The sequence below is a fragment of the Pyrus communis genome, chromosome 2, assembly GCF_963583255.1.
Source record: "Pyrus communis chromosome 2, drPyrComm1.1, whole genome shotgun sequence".
Taxonomy (NCBI): domain Eukaryota; kingdom Viridiplantae; phylum Streptophyta; class Magnoliopsida; order Rosales; family Rosaceae; genus Pyrus; species Pyrus communis.
Genome location: NC_084804.1, coordinates 13,576,915 through 13,597,491, shown reverse-complemented (window position 1 = coordinate 13,597,491; position 20,577 = coordinate 13,576,915). Strand labels below are relative to the sequence as shown.

The window sequence follows — 20,577 nt, the reverse complement described above, 5'->3', positions numbered from 1 at the left end:
ATTAGAGAACAAATTAGCCTAGTTCTATCTGCACACATATTTTTACATTTCACATACATTCTGTTAATTTATGTCTTTCAATCATTTTTAATATATTTGATTCAACGATTGAAAATTATAATAAATGTGTGAAAAATATAAATGAGTGTTTGAATAACAGAGTCTACAAATTAAAGCAAAGGTTAATAATGGAGGTGATGAATCAGTAGGAACTAGTGGCTGTAATGCATTGGGGAGGGCGGCCTAGATAAAGTCAAGTATATAATTGATTCCCAATTGAAATTAGCTTTCGTTTGCTTTGGTGAATAATGCTTTGAGACTGACTTGATGATTTTAATCCTCAAGTATTAATTATTAAATAAAAAGATTAATCTAGCTAATCAGCTAGTCCCACATCTAATTGCTATCCGACAAGATTGAGAAATTTCCTACTAATAAATTGTCAATTTACATCACGTAAGTGTTCTTTCGGTTGTTTGTTTCCCATCTCAGATCTGATAAAGTACAATTATTAGCATGCACTCTAGAGACTAGAGTGATTAGTCATCTAAGCGTGATCAGCTATTACATTATGGAAGTCTTTATCAAGGAAGGTATAAGAATCCAAAACTGTGCTTACACGTCTAGCAACTTAGGTGATCAAAATTTTTAATATTAGTAACACTACGTGAAAATGACGGTCATACAAAAAAAACTTTTCAAGATGATTAGCTGCACTTGTTAAGTTCATATTTTTGAACGTTACCGGCTCAGTTAGGAATCTAGACGAGATGTGTAGAAGGTGAATGCAATTAGGGGTTATAGATGAATGAGAAAAGTAAGGAGTCTGAAGAGCACTAACATAGAGACAATAAATCAACAAACTGGGGAGGTCAACACTCTTAACACTCTGTATGTATATACTAACCATACAAGAAACCTAAATAAATCAGTACATTATACAAGCAAGAAGAGAAGAAAAGGATGTGAGGGCTGCTCTGATATTACAAAATTAGTATCTGGCGTGGGAGAATCTGCCGCACTTTGGTATGATTATACGTCAAGGAGCGCTGCGCGCGGCGTATCAGCCTTGTCCGTTGTTCAATCCATCATACGGCTTGGTGGACTTACTTGACTTTCTCTTCAAGACCACAATCCAAGTGATTGCTTCCAATAACAATGCAAGTGCACCCAACGCAATAATCACAATTATGTAAGTAGATCTCCAATGCTTAGCAGGATTTAGTATGTCTAAGCCCTTAAACACATTTATAATGCCGAGGACAAGAATCGTGTATCCAAGAGCGTGGTGGTAGATGTTCCAGTAGAACCTGAACTTGTGCTCCTTCTTCGGCCTCAAGAACAATGCGAATATCTGTAAGTCCAGAGAAGGAAATTCCAATTAGACGAAAACAGTCCAAAATTAAGTACCACAAACAAATTAATCAGCCTTGTTTCAACAAAATGCTGCCTTCAGCAGCTGTGAACACGGACTCATCTATGCGAAATTGAGTTAAGATTGCATCAGAAAACAGAGATGTTCTAAATCCAAATCTTCATAGTAGTTTACATACATAACATGGATTCATGGAAGGTAGGGGAATGCATAAAATTGAAAAATGCCAGTTACCCTTTATCACTTAGCACTTAAACGGCATTATAAATTTGTAAACTAAGTTGTATGAACCACATTAAGTTAGTGTAGGTAAAATTAGAATGGAATTTGCAGACATAGGCGCAACCTCATTGGCAAGAGTAGATGTACTCCCCTACATATCAGAGTTCCGATCCCCTTCTCGCAGTTTATATTAGTTTAGAGTACCATATCGCTTGTATCAGGAGAAAACAAAGAATGGAGTTTACCTGCAGAGTTGCTAAGGCAAACAGGGCAATTCCAATGTTGCGATGATTAGTGTAAACCACCCCCTTGGACTCACTTCCGAGCTTAATTCCGGTAGCCCAGCCGGCGACACCAATGGCATAACCAGATACCTGGCAAAATATATGAAGATAAAACCAAGCTGGATCCGCGGACGGAAAAGCCCTCAAATATCTTGCTATGATGATTCCAATTGGGAACATCAATCCCCAACTCACAGCATTCAAAATTCCATGTATCTGAATCACACAAAGACACAAAAAAGGATTTAACTTTATCAACTTTGATCAAAACCCATCTCAAATCTAGCTCAGATTTCTACAACTTGCCAAAATTAAAGCCAAATCTTCATTAGAGCACAATTTCCCTTTACTCAAAGTTTCAAGCTTTGTGCTCTCCAAATAAAGCAACTTTCTTTTCCTTCTAAAAATTTACAACTTATTTTTACCATTTGCGATTCAAATGGTTAAAAGAGTTTACTCTAGGCGTGAGCGATTAACAACGTTTATCAATATATACGGGTGGTTAAGAGTGTTTATCCTGCAAGTAAAATCCCCAGTCTAAATCCTCTTCTTATTATAGGTTGTATAAAAATAGTAACAAAAGAATCCCAAGACATTAAAATGGAAATTTAGAGAGACTCAACTCACATTTCTCTTCTTCATCTTGGACCCCCCGCTAACGGTGGTGGTGGTGGTGCCGCCGGTCAAGCTCAGTGTCCCTTTCGAGTTAAGATTCGGCGTCAGGAAGTCGTGTTTAACCGGAAACCCATCGGAAACAGAGGGCCCCACCTGCCAAACCTGGTTCACCGTCTCCTTCTCCACCTTCAACTTCGCAAACAGCCTAAAAACGCCGCCGGACGACTCGGCCGCAGTGTCCCACACGTCGAACGACAGCTTCGACTCGACAATATCCTTGTACGAGCTGATGTTGAAGGTTTTAACGGTCATGGAGCCGTCGGACTTCTGGTAGGCGAGGAGCGTCTGGGACCCAGCCATCCCGGTGGACGTCGGGTTGATGGCCCAGGCGATCCAGCCATCGGTTTTGGAGGGTGGCGAGATGAAGGCGATGGAGAGAGTGGAGTTGGCGGGGTCGTAGGTCCAGTGGAGGAAGGAGCTGAGGACAGGGAGGTCGGCGCATTTCGAGTAAAGCTTGTTGTTGGTGAAGGTTTGGGAGGTGCAGGCGAGGGAAAGCGCGGGTGAGATAAGACAAAGGAGGGTGAGCGGTAGAAATATTGAGAGAGAAGAGGAGGAGGAAGAAGAAGCCATGGATGAGTAAACTGCTAATGGTGGTTGATGAACAAAGGCTTACGACTAATTTTGGCGGAATTTATAGTTACAGTTAAGACAGTGAGAAATCTTCTATGAGGCTTTCGTAAAAATGAAAACAACCACTTGAAAGTCGACACGTGGGAAAAACTGAATAAATAGTTATTTAGAAAATTGGCCAAAATAATGGTATTTCAAATTTCAATATGTTGTATATATATGATTATTATATCATCACCCTTTATTCTCTATGCTGTCGATATTTAAATTTGGTTAGTCCAACAATTTATAATTTGATTTTGAATCATTTTAGCTAATTTTATTTATTATTTATTTGGATTTTCACCTTTTGTTCTTGGATTTAGTTCATGTATTTTCATTTAGCATCGTCAGTCTAATATGGCAAAATTTCGGCCACGTTGGCTTTTCGAATGAAAGCGTAATGAATAGGAAAATCAACTTAGCAGAATGGAGTAGCTCAAGTAAAGACATGACGAAATTATAAGGATGAAATCGAAATTCAAACAAATTTATCAGGATTATCAGTGAAATTTAACAAAAAATAAATAAGAAACATGCGTGCGATGCTTGAAAGTTGAAACAGAACTAATGTCCTTAAAAAAATAGAGAGGGGAATGAGATAGCCAAATAACAATTAACGTAAACTTGTATGAACCTAATTAATTAAATAAAGATCCAAGAATCCTGCTTTTCTTCTTCTCTTCCGTCTGTTTTTGTTTTAAATTGCTGAAATCAATGGATTCTGTTTTAGACGTTGCTTAAATTCAGTAAGAGAAATGTTCATGATATTTTCTCAAAAGTATGGCCTTTTATGAACTCTTTGTCACCTTATATTTTTGACATAATATTTTATAATGTTGATACGAAAATTATGTCAAAAAGGTAAGATAATGCAAAGTTCATAAAATCCTACTTTAAAAAAGCATCTTTAGAATAAACCCAAAAATGAAGATAACCAACTTTATGGAGTAAAGGAGAATGGATTGTAGCGTCAAGCAACTGCATCGTTCAATGCATTTTTGAACATTTTGTTTTATTATTAGAAAATAATCTGGTCGATTTAATTGGGAATTTTGGGATTATATGCCAACTACTCTAGCGATTTTTAGCCTACCAGATGTGACTGTGAGCTGATGCAAGGTTTAGGTCATGGTGATATCAATATTCCTCTATATTGTACATATTTTTAGGAAAATCCAAGTTGTATATAAGAAAATAAGATTGTGATATTTCTTTTTCTTTTTCCCATACAAATTGTTCTAGGAGTTGTGGTAAATAACAAATTAAAATTATTTGGCCATTAGATCGAGGGCATCAGGAACGTAGATGTTTTTCTTTCGAAGGTAAGAAAATTCGCTTCGAAGTAGACTTCTCAGAGACATTTTGCGCCGTAGCTCGCAGGGGGCATAGATTTTCAGAGTTGCACAATTTCATTGCCTTTGGCGCCACTGTGTGGAAGAGATGCACAAACTTGAATAACTATAAAAGAATAAACAATCGTAAGACCACCTTGTATTGCTGGGTTACCGGGCAAAGACTCTCTAACAGTCAAGTTAGTAAGCAATTTATGAGATTCAAACAGTACGCAAGAAAATAGAGTATGCGATAATTGCGTTAACCCTAGAAAGTGTATTAATGCTAGTCGAGAGAAAATCCTTTTAGAATATAAAATCCGCATTAAACCGAGATAATACTAAGGGATATCTGGGATTAAATATTGCATCCTCTTAAAAATGAGAAATTTTTAGTTATGACAGGAACACAAGTGGTACACCACGTATTTTAATAGAAGTGATTGGAAATTTTATTTTTTAAGTTATTAACTTTTAACACATATATCTCATCATTTGTATGGTAACACGTGGTATATCCTACCGTGCATTGATCACACTGAAAAATCTCTTCTTAAAAATGTGATTACGTGCACACCAATCCCTTGACAAGAAAAAATTAAGCAATTGAATGGTTTCAATTTTCTGGACAACAAACTGTTCAAGTCCAACGACCTACAAAAACGATAACTCTATAGCTACAAAAACGAAACCAGTAGAAAAAGAAATGAAGAAAGACGACGAACCTTGATGCCCGCAAGGTTGTTCCTGTGATTCGATGATCTAGACTTCATAATAATCTAAAAGTTAATTTTTAATTATTTGTAGGGTTTTTAAACCTCGTGCAAAATGCAAAGAAATTATATATTGGATGTTGGAATCCCGAAAATTAAATAAAAACTAAAAACTACTGATTAAAGCATATTAGGGAAGGGAAAGAAGAGAGCCACTTGAGGACTAGGTTGGGCACGGCCCGTCCTGAATTTTTTTAAAATTGGTTCACATGTGGTTATGGAGAGTACCAATTGGTAACTTGATCTTCCAACGATTATCACTGATCCTCTAACAATTGCATGTCATGATGTCCCAAATGGAAGAAATTTTTTATTGTGATTAGAACACGGGTCGTACACCATGTGTTTTTATGTAAGTGATGATAAATTTTTTTTTTTAAGTTCTTAACTTTTTAACATACATATGCCACAATTTATAGAGTAACACGTAATGTATCATTCCGTGTTCCGATCACATTGAAAAATCTCTTCCAGAGTGCCGTGCATCTTTCTTTCTCCTATCGTTATTCTGTTTAAAAAGTCTTGTTTGGTTTGGCCTGTAATTGTTGTTACCTATATCATTTATTGGATTCGTGGAGTTCGATATCCCAAATGGAACTCTCATTTAGCAATTAATATGGATGAACCAAATCACTCAAAGACCAGTCACTTCCACAATTTTGTTTAAACATGTTGGACATCAATCTTCCCTCCCTTCTCTGTATTTTCATCTAATTTTCATTCATCAGTAATTTTTAGGCTCATGAATCCAGAACTAAAATGGATATATATTATTCCAATGAGCAAAATCAAAATCAAAACATTTTTCTCTCGCTTCTAAGACCCACTACTAAGAGAGGGAAGATTAAGTTTACTTATTTGATTAGGTTTATTAATCTAATTAGGTTTACTTTTTTTCATTATGTTGCCATTTTGTTATTAATAAATGCCTACCGAGAAGAAGAAAGCATTGAAATTGATTGGGTTAAATTGAAGTTATTATAAACTGTGAGAATGTAAAGAATTCTTCATTTTACTCCGCGACCTTTATTTTTAAAAGAAAACTAATGAATAAGGTTTGAAAAGTTTTATTTTTAATAAAAAATCATGTTATAAGTTTTGTTTAATGATTAGTACAAGGCTCATATTAAAACAGTCCAACTAAAAATGGCATAACTATAATAAATTATGATTTATCAAATTTACCCTTAACTTTTTTAGGCTGAGTTCTAGATTTTCGTCGTTAATGGAGTTCATCGTTGTTTTGCAGTCCTTCTTCTTTTTCTTTGAAACAAAAATATAAATCCTCATGCTATTTAATTTATATTTTGTATTATTTCGTTGAAATGTAATCGTCGTTATTATTTAGAGATTCAAAGCAAAATAAGCATTATATTTCTTAAATATAATCAACTGATGCATGAAAGAAAAGAAACAGTCAAAGGTTAAAACATAGATAGTTTCTGGAATTTAAATCACTGTTTCTGGATTTTGGTTTTTTTTTTTTTTTTTCTTTAGAAACAGTGTTATGTTTTGGGTTCTCTAGAAACAGTTTTATGTTTTGGTTTTTTCGATACATTTTATAGAAAGAAAAATGATGAGACTAAGTGTGACAGCCCGTCCCGGACTTTTCGTACCATAGGGGTGAAATGACGATTTTGCCCCTATCATGGTTGTTTTGTAGTGTGGTTGTTTTTGGGTGTTGCTTGGCTGGTTTTGGACCACACACCCCCTCACCTTTTTCTCTGTCCTGCATCCCTGTCCCGAGCCCTTTCTCTCTCCCATTTCTATCCTTCTTGTACGGACACACCCAAAGACCATTGAAACCTTCACAGATCGAGGAAACAAATTACATATTCATGCTCGTGAGGTCCGTAGGAGTTCAACCATACCCATTTCAGGTAAGGATACCTTCATTTTCACGTCGAACTTGGGATACCCCGATTTGGTCACTGTTCATACACACGTTAATTCTTGTGTTTATGGGAATTTCAAGCTTGTAGGAAGCTTGGTGAGGCCCTTAGGAGGCTCGGGGTGGTTTGTTTGAAGGTTTTGGACGTCGGGATCGTGAGTTTCAAGCTTGGCCTGAGTTGGTGGTGCTTTTCCATCGAGATTCTGTGTGTTTTAGTGCTTGAAAGTGGTATAGATTTGTTCTTCTTGTTCTAAGCTTCATTTTGGTACCAATTTCGTGAAATTTGGTTGAAAAATGAAGAAGATATAAGGTTTTAAAGTTTTCCCCGATTTTCCGGCGCTGGAGCTTCGTCGGAGAAGATGACGGAATATTCCGTCAGTTTGGACGAAATATTCCTAACGGCATTAACAGAATCCATCAGAGTTAACGGAATATTCCTGACGGTGTTAACTGACGCCGTCAGTGTGCCAGGCAATTGCCTGTGCGTGGGGGCGTGTGCGACGGTGGAAATTTTTTCTAAAAACATGGGGATGTTCCTGAGGTTGAGTAGATCACGTTGGTGTATTCATACACCCCATTTGAGCATTGTATGAGAAGTTATTTCGTGATGTTGGTTATGTGTTTTAAAATTAACGTTTTTATAGTTGTTTCGCATATAGTTGAGACCTATCCCGAGGACGAGCGCGGTCACTCGAGGCAAGGGGGTTACGACCTTTCTACTTACCAATGAGTGGGCTTTTGGTTTTCCGTATATACCTATATACTTATGTTTTTCCCAGAAAATGAATTGAAACATTTATACGTTTTTATGTCATGCATTATGTTGCTGTTTGTTTATGCATTGTTACTAGCCTATATATATATATTTGGTGCTACGGATGCACAGGTAAGTGTCAGGTGAGTTGTGATTTATGTTTACATTCAGTAGTGAATTGAGATACATAGGGAGCTCATAACCTGCACCCCCGGTGTTAGTGCTCTCACCCAGAGTTGGGCACAGTCCTTCACGTGATGTTCACCTCCCGCACCACACGCTCATCTTTGATTTTGCGACGCAAAAAGTTTATCACCCATGGAAGAAGCTCTGCCGTTGGAAGTTATTCACGCTTGAACTTCTTGGTTTCTACCGCTAGAAGGATTTTGGTTCAGACGTTTGACTTCTTTCTTTTTGTTTTGGATGGTTTTTTTATTAAACTTTGAGTCATTTTGGTTAAATAACATTTTGAAATGGTTTTTGGTTAAATATTTATTGGTTCAAGCCCTTTTCATCGAAACTCAAAAACCTAGGAGATTAATCAAAAGGGTATGGAATTCATCTTCGGTTTGGTAGGCGATGGCTTTGCCATCATGGCAAGAGACACGTTGCCCGTGCACAGCATACAGAATCATGGTGCTCTCCCACAAGCTCATTGAAGCCAACGGTGTGCCTGGCAACAGGGTTCAGTTCAAGGAGTACATACAGAATAACGTGGCTTTGTATCAATTCCGTAATGGGATCCCATTGACCACCGGTGCTGCTGCGTGCTGCTGCCAATTTCACGTGGCGAGCTCGCCATTGCCCTGCGAAAGAACCCATGCATGGTGAACATTTTGATGGCTGGTTTCGAAAGGGAGGCGGGGGCAACCCTTTACTACGTCAACTACATTGCTTTACTTCACGAGGTTGAGAAGGGAGCGTTGGGTCATATATATTTTGCACCCTCATTAATGGATAGGCACTACCACAGTGGCATGTCTGTGGAGGAAGCAATTGACTCGATCGACAAGTGCATTGTTAAGGTCCGGTCGCGGCTGGTGGCTGCTCCGCCAAACTTTGTCATCAAGATAGTTGATAAGGATGGGGCGAGGGAGCAGGGGCGGACCGACTTAGGGGCAAGGGAGGTCAGCTAACCTTCCGAACTCCAGTGAATCTTCATGAATGATTTAGGTGTTGCCACCTTGAAGGTTGGAGTTACCCTTCATATATGCCATTCAACTGCTTGTTAAAATGCGTTAGAGAGGTGCTGGCCCCATTTCCGAAGGGCTCCAAAAAAAATTTATATCCTGTAAGTAACATATAAATAAAATAAAAAAAAAGTAAGAAATATCATAATTCATTTGTTAGTGCAGTGGAAATGTTGGCTTTACTTTTCTTTGGGGTGTTGAGTTTGAAACACAAAGCTGCCTTTCAGTTACTAGATTTTTCTTAATTTTTATTGTTTTTCAAATTTATTGCCAATCCATTTGTCCAACTCCCAATCCATCTGTCCAAATGCATATAAAGTTATAAAACTCAAGTGTCTTTGTAATTTTTTTTTCTTTCAACTTCACATTCTCTTCATTTCTATCGAATGTTTAAACCAACTTCTCATTTTCTTCTTTTCTATTGAATGTTTAAATCAACTATCATATGGTCTTAAAGATTATACTTGAAGGTAATCAAAACTTTGAATTTTATATTTTTCTTTTCAATAAATTTTTATTCAATGGATTATTTTAATATTCAATTCGTTAGTGTGATGTTGATTTTAGAAGAAGAAAAAAACACAAGAGAAACAATTGGCGTTGAATTTATTATACTCGTCAATCAAGTTTTATTGTTAAAACTCTCTTGATTATCAAGTTTTATTGTTCTTCACTCTCAATCTTAAACAATTGATCGCAAACATTTAGTACATTTGTGTCTAAAAGCGTGAGTCGTGTAATGTTTAAATAATATTTGTATATTTATCTTCTTTTGATATTAATTTTTAATGATATTTGATGTGAAAATATAACTTTTTATGTATTTAACGAATTCTTTTTTTATACAAATCAATATACAAAGAACCGGAGATCAGAGAATTTTAGAGCCCCACTTCAAAGGCTCACCTAGGGCCCCCAAATTCTCAAGGCCGGCCCTGGATGCAATGATATTAAACATTGTTAGTGTGTTCAAGATAAGTGTGTTTCTTTGTTAAACATTCACATGGGAGCAGCCTTGGAACATGTTAGTAACCCATGCAAATGAGGCATTAACAGGTGTGCAGTACGCATTTCCAAATGATTTTAGGCCTACCAAGACTCGATTAAATGACAATATGCATGTGTAAACACGAAAATTCTTGTAACGAATGAAACGAGAACACGTGTACAAAGTAAATTTGTATTGATTTGAATTTGTAGGTTACAATCTCTATTTACAATTTTCCTCTGATTTAGTCTTCAAATTTGATGTGGATGCATGATTGTTGATCTAAGGATCGCGATGACTTGATCTCGAACAAACGATTAAATGGTTGCTTCAAGTTTTGAGCTTGAAACGTTGTGTGGATGGTCTTCACCTCAAGGATGCGGCAAAGGTGGTGTTTGATGTGGGATTTCGTTGCTTCAAGGGTCTTGGCGATTTGATTGAAACGAACGTTGCTACAAGTTTATAAGCTTGCAACAAAGTCTTGAAGGAATCGGCACGAACGCTTGTTGATTCTTCAAGGAAGTGCTTCGGCTTTGGTCGAGAGAAAACTTCGGCTTTGGTTGAATGTTCTTCGAAGAGAGCTTTGGCAGCGTATTAGTCTTCGAAGGTTTGGCAAAGGTTCTTCTGTGTAGAGATTTTTCGACCCTTATGCTTGTGGGAGGACCTTGTATTTATAGACTTCTCAAGGCTTGCCTTTGGGATGATTTTAGGCATGTTTTATGTCTTAATTTCAGCCAGTTTACTCCCTTGGCCGAATTTAAGGATCTTGTTGCCTATTTTGTGAACAATCTTCAATTCTTATTTGTTTTATGAAGATACTTTAATAACTTTTTTTTCCAGTTTTAGGATCAATTTGGATTCCCTAGCCGAATTTAAGGGGGATTCTCCCTTATTGCCGAATTTTGGAGAAGTTTTATACTTCCTTTGCTTGATTTGTGCCACATGTCATGAATGACTTGTCAATTTGTGATGAGTTATATGTTACATGAAACTTTACAATGTATTATTTGTATGCAACAAAATTTACATGTCTACAATGCTATTTTTGTTAAAAAATTTGGCACGCTGCAGATGGTATTCTTACTTACCCTATTGCTATTATTTCCTGGATCCAAGAGAGTATGGGTCGCGGGAATCCATCAGGATGCCGGTGTCGTTACTGGTGTATGTAATGACTGGATTATTCATTTTATAAGTGGACATTGTTTTCTGGAAAAAAAAAAAAAAAAAAAAAAAAAAAAAAACAAACAGAGAGAATAAAATATTGTTTTGGTGCGTTCCAGTTGTTTTATACAAGAGGGGCCAAGAACTAGTGGTACTAGGCCAGTAGCTATCAGACTTCCAACTAGAGGTCGCCTCGTTTATTTCATATGGTAAATAGCGTGGGGTACGTGAAGGACACAAAAGCAAAAGCAGTGGCACTAGTGGACGGCCCCGGACAAGTCCTTATTAATGACCCAAAACACTTTACTAATTTTAGTACAGAGGTTATTTTATCTTATATATAATGAGAACACAAAAGATGAATAGTATTTTTATGTCATCAAACTTTAATAAAAAGATTTGGATAAAAATACCCTCAAGACAAAAAACTTCAAAGACATCCGAAAATAAGGCTAGTAATAATGTGATTCAATTTTTCTATTTTTAAATACGTTCAAAACATCTTAAGAGGCGTGTAATGCTGGTTATAAAAAAAAAAAAAAAACTCTTTTGCATGCTGATAATAATATAATTAAATTAGTTGTCAAATGATTTTTTTTTTAACAAACGATATTATCTATACTAAGGGGGAGGGTGAACTTAGTCTCACAATGGACTAGCAATAATGTGATTTAAATCAATTGTTCATTAAATATTATTTTCTCTATTCTTATTGTAAATTCTATAGAAATTAATATTATTATGCTAATTCAGCTGCTTTAATTGGTTTATGAGGGCTTCTTCTAGCATGATTTAAGATTATTCATTTACTTCAAATATCTTTTGTCAATTTACGTATATAAATACATTTAAAACGTGTAAGTCGCACGTAACACTTTGTAATTCAAAAAATATCTCCTGCACGCGCGTGCATGAAGGCTAGTACTAATTTACACAAAGCTAGCTGAGGAAGAGTTTGAACCCTAGCAACCTCACATTATGACCATTAGGTCATTAGAAATGTATGTAAACCCTAGCATTCTCACATTATGACCATTAGGTCATTAGAAATGTATGTAAACCCTAGCATTCTCACATTACGACCATGTAATATGTAAACATTTCATCTAACATGTGATAATTGGTTATGTTCTTTTTTTCACTTCTCACGCGAATGTCTAGCTACTTCTAGTTATCTTTATTTATCGATCATTTTCTTTAACCGATTGACTAAAGAAAATAGTATTATTAGTTCGTTTGAAAAAACATATACCTTAGCATATCCTCACATTGTGACTGTGGTATGTAGACTTTCGGGTCGAACGTGTGGTAATTGGCCCTGTTCCTTTCTCGCTCGTCAAGCGATTGCCTCGTTCTGATTATTTATGTGTGACACATTTACCGTTCACTTTCAGATTCAATTGACCCTTTTCGTTTGCTAAATGTCGTTATCTTATTTCTTCAAAAGAGTAAAGCTAGTACGAGCCACAAAAATTGAAAATATAGGAAAAATCTAAACCTAAAGATCACCACGTACTAATATAACAGTATAAACTAAATCGAGCAGCATCTCTCTACTCACAAACTACCGATTTTAATTAATGTTCTGTTCTCTCATTGATCCAGAAAAAAATACAGATAAGAAGCAGATTTCAATCAAAGTGGGATTCATAATATCATGGAATATAATAACAAATATTCTTCCACCTAAATAAGTGCGAAAGGCCTGAAACCTCCGTCTCTTCTTCGATCGATACAATCAACCTCAATGATTTCAATCACGTTAATATTAAGCACGAAAAAAGGGGGAAAAAAAAAAACTAAGTTTACCAAATTTAGAGAGCAATGAGAGCTCCAAGAACCAAAAGCAAAACGGAAAACAAACCCATGTTTCCTCCACTCCTAGTCCTCAAAGCCCCACTGGTGGTATTGGTAGTGGAGTTAGTGGTGGCATTAGCTACCAAGTTCAAGGGCCCATAGGACCTGAGATTGGCGGGGGCAAAGTCATGCTTTTCAGGGAAACCAGTGGTGGTGTTGACTCCGGGGCCCACCTGCCAGACCTGGTTGACGGACTCCTTGTTTTCTGGGACCTTGACGGTGGCGAAGATCATGTAGGTGCTGTTGGAGAACTCGGCGCTGATGTCCCAGACGTCGAACGAGAGCTTTCCTGGAATGATGGAGCTGTAGGAGCTGATGTTGTAGGTTTTGACGACCGGGGTGCCGTCGGTCGTTGGGTGGGCCAGTAGGGCCTGAGACCCGGCCATTTTTTCGGCTGTGGGGTTGATGGCCCAAGCGACCCAGCCGCCGGTCTTGGCGGGGGTGGCGATGAAGGCAATGGAGAGAGAGGAGTTGGAGCGGTTGTACGTCCAGTGGAGGTAGGAGTTGAGGACGGGGAGGTCGTTGCAGTTGGAGTAGACCTTGTTGTTTTTGAATGTCTGTGAGGTGCAGGTGGCTGCTTGTGCGGCGGGTGAGATTAGCAGAGCCAATAGGAGGGAAATGCATGAGATTTGGAGGAGGAGAGAGAGAGGGAGAGAGGAAGCCATTGGAGGAGTGCGGCGAGATAAGAACTCTGTGGAAAGAAAGAAAAAGGGGGACAGAGAGAGAGAGTGTTCTATGCCGAATACAAAGCTTGTGGGGATTTATATTGAAAAAAGAATGTTAAACCGATACATGACGTGACATGCTGAAAATGCGCACAGAAGATTATTTATGTTTGTATTTGAGGGGAAGATACTAGGGGAGTGAGGTGGGGTGTGGCGTACTTCGGTTGGGTAATTCGCTTATATATATTGACTTTGATTCCATGATTATTGACCTTAAGATAATAAAATCTTGTGTAATCGAATTTTATATAATAATTTCGACAAAAGAATTTTATATAATAAATAAATATATTACAGATGTAACGGCCTCGGTAATAAACAGAACACAACTGGGGTTAGATAAGTTTCTACTAAATGATTATTAAAATTTGAAAAATGAAATTAAAAAAATGTAAGTAGCACGTGAGCAACTTGGACCATGCAAAGGCTGCCGTTAGATGGCCACTAACTTTGGAGCTGTGAGTGAATGTGAACCGCACATATGCTCCTCTTTTTCTTTTGGGTTGGTGAATGGGGATTGGAGAATTTGTCAAACGAACGACTTTTCTGAGTCTTCTCGCTTTGTTTCCACTTCGTGTTGGAGACGACTTTACATCCATGAAAATAAAAAATTAGACTTGGAAAATTTGATTCCTTACTTTTGTGAAATTTTCACCGGCCACATATCAATGGAGGCTTTCAGAAAAAAGTGGTGGCACGGTTGGATTCGGTATAGTTTTGGGGTGAAATTGAATGAACCAGTGCTGTTTTGAAGCTTGAACCAAAACGGAACTAAACAATTTGATTTTAGTTTAGTTCGATTTTAAACATTTTGGTTCCAGTTATGCCTCACCTACAGATCCGTTAAAAAAGTGGCACTAATATTAGTATTCAACATTAAAAACACTCAAAAGTTTATAACCTAATCATTTGCAAATTAAATGCTTTATACTATTAATATAACCCAATTGAAAAAAATTCGTGATCACCATACTAAAATTCAACATCAAAATACTTTATGATATTACTTTGGTACAACCTAAATGAAAAGGTTAAGTTTATCATACTAAAACTAAAGTTCAGCGTCAAAATGCTTTATTGTATTAGTACAACCCGAAAAAAATAAATTGTTCATATGATTCAACAAAAAAAGTTTTGGTATTTTAACTTTCAAGTCACTACTTTGTATCGTTCAATTCTTTCTATTTCTTCATCCTTTTGGACACTTTCTCTTCGAAGGTTTAGGAGACTTTCGAGCTTGTGAATGGGCTTAAGAAGACGATACTTGGGAAGACCTTGGACCTTATGAAAGTGAACCGATGAATGAAAAGCCATTCGACCTTATGAACTAGAAGTTTGAGATTGCTTTAGAGTTTATTGTTGCGGTTGTGGATTAATAATAATAGATGTTATGGTTGAATTGAATTCGCAGTGTGAAAGGGAAGGATTCACCGTTTGCAGTTTGAGTATTAAATTAAATATATTTTTATTTTATGCAGTGCGATTTAATTTCGGTTCAATTCAAGATGTTCAAAACCAAAATAAAACCGCTTTTTAGCTTACGGTTCATTTTCAAACTAAAACTGTTTCAAAATTGCAAAAACAAAACCATTCGACGCGGTCAATTTAATCCGTGTTTTAGTTTTGATTTTCATGTCCAAGTGACCACCCTTATATCACAGTCCCAACTCCGAAAGAATGGAATGGAATGAACAAATGTTGTGGGGCAAATAATTATGATATATCCTAAGTTTAAAATTTATTATAGAAAGCAAGCTTTTCTCAAGCGCTTCTTACTTATGTGATTCCGATGAATGTCATTTATGTGCTGAGCTTTCACTTAAAAAAGAAAAGAAAAGAAAAGTGTGATATTCGGTTCATTAATTAAAAGTATTATCAGGAATAATTTGACTTTAAAAGAGTCATTGCAAACTAAATCTAAAAATATTATAATAAAACATCACCAATTTCAAAATAATGTGTACATATCATGTTTTATCTTTTCAATTTTTTTGGAAGTGACAATAATCATTTATTGTAACATCCTGTCCCGAAACTAACGAAACGTACGTGTGAATTTACGATTTTACCCCCTAGTTCGTTACTTTACGTGTAGTTTTGTGTTGTGTGGTGTTGTAGGACCACACACACACACCTGTCATTTTCCTTTTCCCTCTACCTTTCCCTGATTCCCTCTCCCGTGTCTCTTCTCTGTCTCTCTCTCTCTCCCCGAGTTCTTCTTCTTCTTCTTCATTCAACATACGGACACACACACAAAAATACTCAAACCTTCACCAATCAAGAAACCAATTACACCATTAAACTCGTGAGGTTGTGAGGAGCACAACCATACCAATTTCAGGTAAGAATTCTAACGTTTTCACGTCGTTTCGACGAGGTCCGTTTTAGTTACTATTCATGCAAACCTTAAACTAGTGTGTTTTTGGAATTTCTAAGCTTGTAGATGTCTTAGTGAGGTCCCAAGGAGCCTCGAAGTGTTTCGTTGGACGAGTTTGGACGTCGGGAAAGCTGGGTTCAAAGTTGGCCGAGTTTTGAGCTTGAAGACAGGTATGATCGTGTGATTTTTAGGCCTTAAAACTAGCCTATCGTGATTCTACTAGTCCTAAGCTTCATTTTGGTATAAAGATCGTGAAAAATGGTTGAAAAACAAAGGAGAATAGTGAGTTTGAAGTTTCCTCGGTTTTCCGGTGACCGGAGTCCGGCGAGGGTAGATCGGAGAAGAAAGGAGAATATTCCGTTAAGTTTTAACGGATATTCCTAACGGCAGTGATGGCGTCAGTTAAGTTTAACGGAATATTCCGTCAGTTTAACGGAATATTCCTGACGGCGTCAGTTGACACCGTCAGTGTGCATGGCACGTGGCCGCGCGTGGGGGGCGCGTAGGTCCGTGCCTTGGACGGCGCGTGGGGGCGCGTGCGGGGTCCAAAAATTATTTTAAAAATATGGGTGTGATCCTGAGGTTGTGTAGAGCACGTTGGTATATTCAATTGTCCATTTTGAGCAATGTATGAGAAGTTATTACGAGAAGTTGGTTATGTGCTTTTAAATTAACGTTTTCGTAGCTTTTTCGCGTATAGGTGATTCGTATTCCGTGGACGAGCGTACACACTCGAGGCAGGGGGGCTACGACCCTTCCACTTATCAGTGAGTGGGCTTTTGTTTTCCGTATATACCTATATACATTTATATTCCCAGAAATAGATTAAAAAGGGTTAATTGATTTATGCCATGCACTTTATTATTATCGTTTATGCATCATCACACGCATTAGTAGCGGCATACATTTAGATATGTGTATTTGGTGCTGTGGACGCACAGGTAAGTGCCAGGTAAGCGGTATTCATGTTGTTATGCAGTAGTAGTTTGAAATGCTTAGAGAGCTCATAATCTGCACCCCCGGTGTTAGTGCTCCCGCCCGTGGCCAGGGTACAGTCCTTCACGTGATGTTCACCCGCACCACACGCTCAGCTTGGATCCAAGTTAGGTGCATAGTCTTGTCGTACAGACCACATTAGGTGGTTCCGACTCGTAGGTGACCCGCGATTATTCGCACAGTCTTCACGTGATCGTAGCACTAGAGCGTATATATGATACACCCAGTCTTGTCGTACAGACCACGTTAGGTGGTTCCGACTCGTGTGCAGATTTAGTTATTGAGTTGAGATTGGAGCTCTATATGCAGCCGTATAGGTCACGTTAGGTGACTCCCGGCTGCCAGATTGTATGTTATTGATGTGAATTACGCTTGAGCATTTACATTTTATTATGAGTTTCCGTTATGGCATATTCTCGAGCATGAATGGCATATTTTGGAGCATGATTGGCATATCTATACATACGTATATATGTTCATTTTCTGGGAAGTATACAGGTTTTACGGCGAGGGGTTAGAATGTATTTTGCTAAAGAGTTTTCAAAGAGCTTTGTTTTTGCCCACTCACGCTTTTGTTTTTGCGCCCCTCCAGGTTCTAGTGGTCTAGCAGTTTCGGTGGTTTTTCCCAGAGGGCGTCCCGGCATTTCTGACAGACACTCACCATTGTAGGGTCACCTTCGGGTGTATTTATGTCGCATCTTTCCTTTTTGACTGCTGTAGACTTGCTCTGAAATTGTGTCTCACGTACGCTAGCACTTGTTTTAGTACTTTGTATGCTAGTTTTTAATTATTCATACTTTTATATTACTATCTTCATAGCTTCCGCACGCGCACATGGCTACGTCACCTTCGTGTGACGGCCAGCACGCCCTGATCTCGGTCGGGGTGTGTCAGCTTGGTATCAGAGCCTAGGTTTGGCAGTCCTGTGTCTTTGTGAGTATTCTAATAGTTGGTGTCTTCTGTCAGAATCATGCCGCCTCGTCGGGAACCACGTCGTTCTTCTGAGTCTAGCTTCCCCGATGTTGCTCAGTTGGGGGAAGTTATTGCTACAACCATTCAGTCAGTGATGCGCCCTCCCCAGAGGACTCCTCTGGAGACTATGTATAATCTGAAGTTGGATAAGTTTAAAGGTAGTGAGGGTCACGAAGGCGCAGAGCGTTGGTTGGAACACATAGAGAAGACTTTCCGTGTGTTGCATAACCAGGGGAACCTTCCTATGGAGAGGTGGGTCGAGACAACCTCATGGTTTCTGGAGATAGAGTCTGCAGCCTGGTGGGAACAGAAGCTTCGCAGGTTGACTCCAGCTCAGAGGACTGATTGGAATGTTTTCAAGGATGTGTTTCAGAGGAGGTTTGTACCCCCTGAGTATATTGATCGTAAGAAACAGGAATTCACCGAGTTGAAACAACGAAAGATGACGGCTAACGAGTATTATCGTAAGTTCACTGATCTGTCTCGTTACTATCCTGACGTCGCTGGTAATCCGGCGGAGATGCTTCGTCGTTTCCGCTTAGGCACTAGGAAGAGATGGCGTTCTATGGCGACTACTACTCACTGTGAGTCCTACCAGGATTTTTACGAAATACTATTGAGGATAGAGGACTCTGAGAATATGTCGAGCGACAGTGATGAAAAGAAAGATGACAAGGGGAAAGGTCAAATGTCGCTTGGGCCTCGCCAGACTCAGAACTTCAAGAGGGGTGGTATTAGTTCAAGTTCGTCTAGTGGTGGTTTCAGTACCTCTGGACAGGGACGTGGAGGTAGGTTTTATGGAGGCGCTCGAGGCCAGAGACAAGGTGATGGTGGTCGAAACCGAGTTCCATTTTGCCGTAGATGTAATAACCGACATTTCGGCGAATGTAGGCGTGGCAGCGGTGGTTGTTTCACGTGTGGACAGGTGGGACATAGAGCGGTGAATTGTCCCCAGGGTCAGCAGCAAAAGCCACAGCAGACCTTTATGCCGCCACCTGCACCGATTCTGCAAATCCAGGGTCCGAGTACTTATGGTCAAGCAGGTAGAGGTGGTGCCTACCACTATCAGGGTGATGCTGTTCCTTATGCTCCGGGACAGTATCAGTACCCCCAGGACCCGTATTCACTAGGGGTGAAAAAAATTCCCAAAAATCCCGAACCGAACCGAAAAAATCCCGATCCCAAACCAAAAATTTCCCGAACCGAAATTCCCGAAATTTTCGGGATGCTATCCCGAACCGATCCCAAAATTTCGGTATGGGATTCGGGATTGGCTTCTCGATATTTCGGGAATCCCATACCGAACCGAAAATATATAATATTAATTATTATATATATATTATTCTTTTATAATTGATGCTAGTAGTTTCTAATTCATGCTCTGCAACCTGAAATGCCCTACACCTTGCATATTTTTTATGTTTTGTTTGATATTCATGTGGATTTTATTATTGCTGCTGCCATGACTGATGATTTTAGAAGGCTTGATTCTTTTGTCTCTCAACATATTGCAAAAAGGGTTTAATTAATTTGAAATTTGACTATGATAAAAACAGTCAGGCATGACAGTGTTCAATTAAATGGTAGTGTGAATGAAATGAAATTCATAGTTCATGAATGTGTTCTTGAATTATATATTTGAAGAACAATTCATAATTTCATATTTCAATTTGGGATTCCCGATTTGTCCCAAAATCCCGAAAATATTTCGGGATTCCCGAAATTTGGGATTTCCGAAAATTTGGTTTGGGATTGGTCTTCAAATTCCCGTCCCGAAAAATTTTGGTTTGGGATTCGGGATACTAGTTTCGGTATGGTATCCCATACCGAACCACCCCTAGTATTCACAGGGCAGTTATCCCCCGTATCCTGGCAGTTACATGCCGTATCCTCCAGCTCCAACGGGTGGTTCTCAGTGGTACCAAGGAGGACAGTATCAGCAGGGTGAGATTGCCACTAGTAGTGCAGGGTCTTCGAGACAGATGGGTCAGCCCAGTCAGGGGCGTGGAGCTCCAGGTCGCGGTGTTCAAGCGAGCAGAGGTCGCGGCGGACGACAGCAAGGCCAGGGGCGTATTCACAATATTTCCCTGCAGGATGCTCAGAACAACCCGGACTTGATTATGGGTACGTTAAACATTCTTGGTTATTTTGCTAGAGTCTTAATTGATTGTGGAGCTACACATTCCGTTATTTCTCATACATTTGCTCAAGTAACGCAACCTCGCCCCACACCTCTAGGGTACGATTTAGAGTTCGCTATGCCTAGAGGAGAGAGATGTGTTGTAGATTGTATGTACCCAGGATGTCCAGTGATAGTAGAGGGTGTTGTTATGCCCGCTGATCTTATCCCGTTAGATATTGTCGATTTTGATGTGATTTTGGGCACAGATT

At 38.6% G+C, this 20,577-nt stretch overlaps 2 protein-coding genes and 1 pseudogene across 2 annotated transcripts; 1 reads left to right on the top strand and 2 right to left on the bottom strand.

Moving 5' to 3' along the window:
* Positions 1 to 822: 822 nt before the first annotated feature.
* Positions 823 to 3,169, bottom strand: LOC137725301 (cytochrome b561 and DOMON domain-containing protein At4g12980-like). The gene is made up of 3 exons (XM_068463944.1): positions 2,509 to 3,169; positions 1,843 to 2,097; positions 823 to 1,354 (listed from the first exon to the last, which is right to left on the bottom strand). The coding sequence occupies exons 1-3, from the start codon at positions 3,124 to 3,126 to the stop codon at positions 1,064 to 1,066; spliced, it is 1,164 nt and encodes a 387-aa protein (XP_068320045.1). The 5' UTR covers positions 3,127 to 3,169; the 3' UTR covers positions 823 to 1,063.
* A 5,299-nt stretch (positions 3,170 to 8,468) lies between these two features.
* LOC137724806 (proteasome subunit beta type-2-B-like) lies at positions 8,469 to 9,053 on the top strand (annotated as a pseudogene).
* A 3,777-nt stretch (positions 9,054 to 12,830) lies between these two features.
* On the bottom strand, positions 12,831 to 13,867 carry LOC137726179 (auxin-induced in root cultures protein 12-like). Its single transcript, XM_068465061.1, has one exon. The coding sequence runs from the start codon at positions 13,779 to 13,781 to the stop codon at positions 13,074 to 13,076; it is 708 nt and encodes a 235-aa protein (XP_068321162.1). The 5' UTR covers positions 13,782 to 13,867; the 3' UTR covers positions 12,831 to 13,073.
* Positions 13,868 to 20,577: the final 6,710 nt, after the last annotated feature.

Excerpts from the sequence above, each read along its gene's own strand:
- LOC137725301 (XM_068463944.1), bottom strand. The coding sequence starts at position 3,126 with ATGGCTTCTTCTTCCTCCTCCTCTTCTCTCTCAATATTTCTACCGCTC. Across the intron at positions 2,098-2,508 it reads CCAAGATGAAGAAGAGAAAT|ATACATGGAATTTTGAATGC; the intron begins GTGAGTTGAGTC and ends TGTGTGATTCAG. Across the intron at positions 1,355-1,842 it reads TTGCCTTAGCAACTCTGCAG|ATATTCGCATTGTTCTTGAG; the intron begins GTAAACTCCATT and ends CTGGACTTACAG.
- LOC137726179 (XM_068465061.1), bottom strand. The coding sequence starts at position 13,781 with ATGGCTTCCTCTCTCCCTCTCTCTCTCCTCCTCCAAATCTCATGCATT.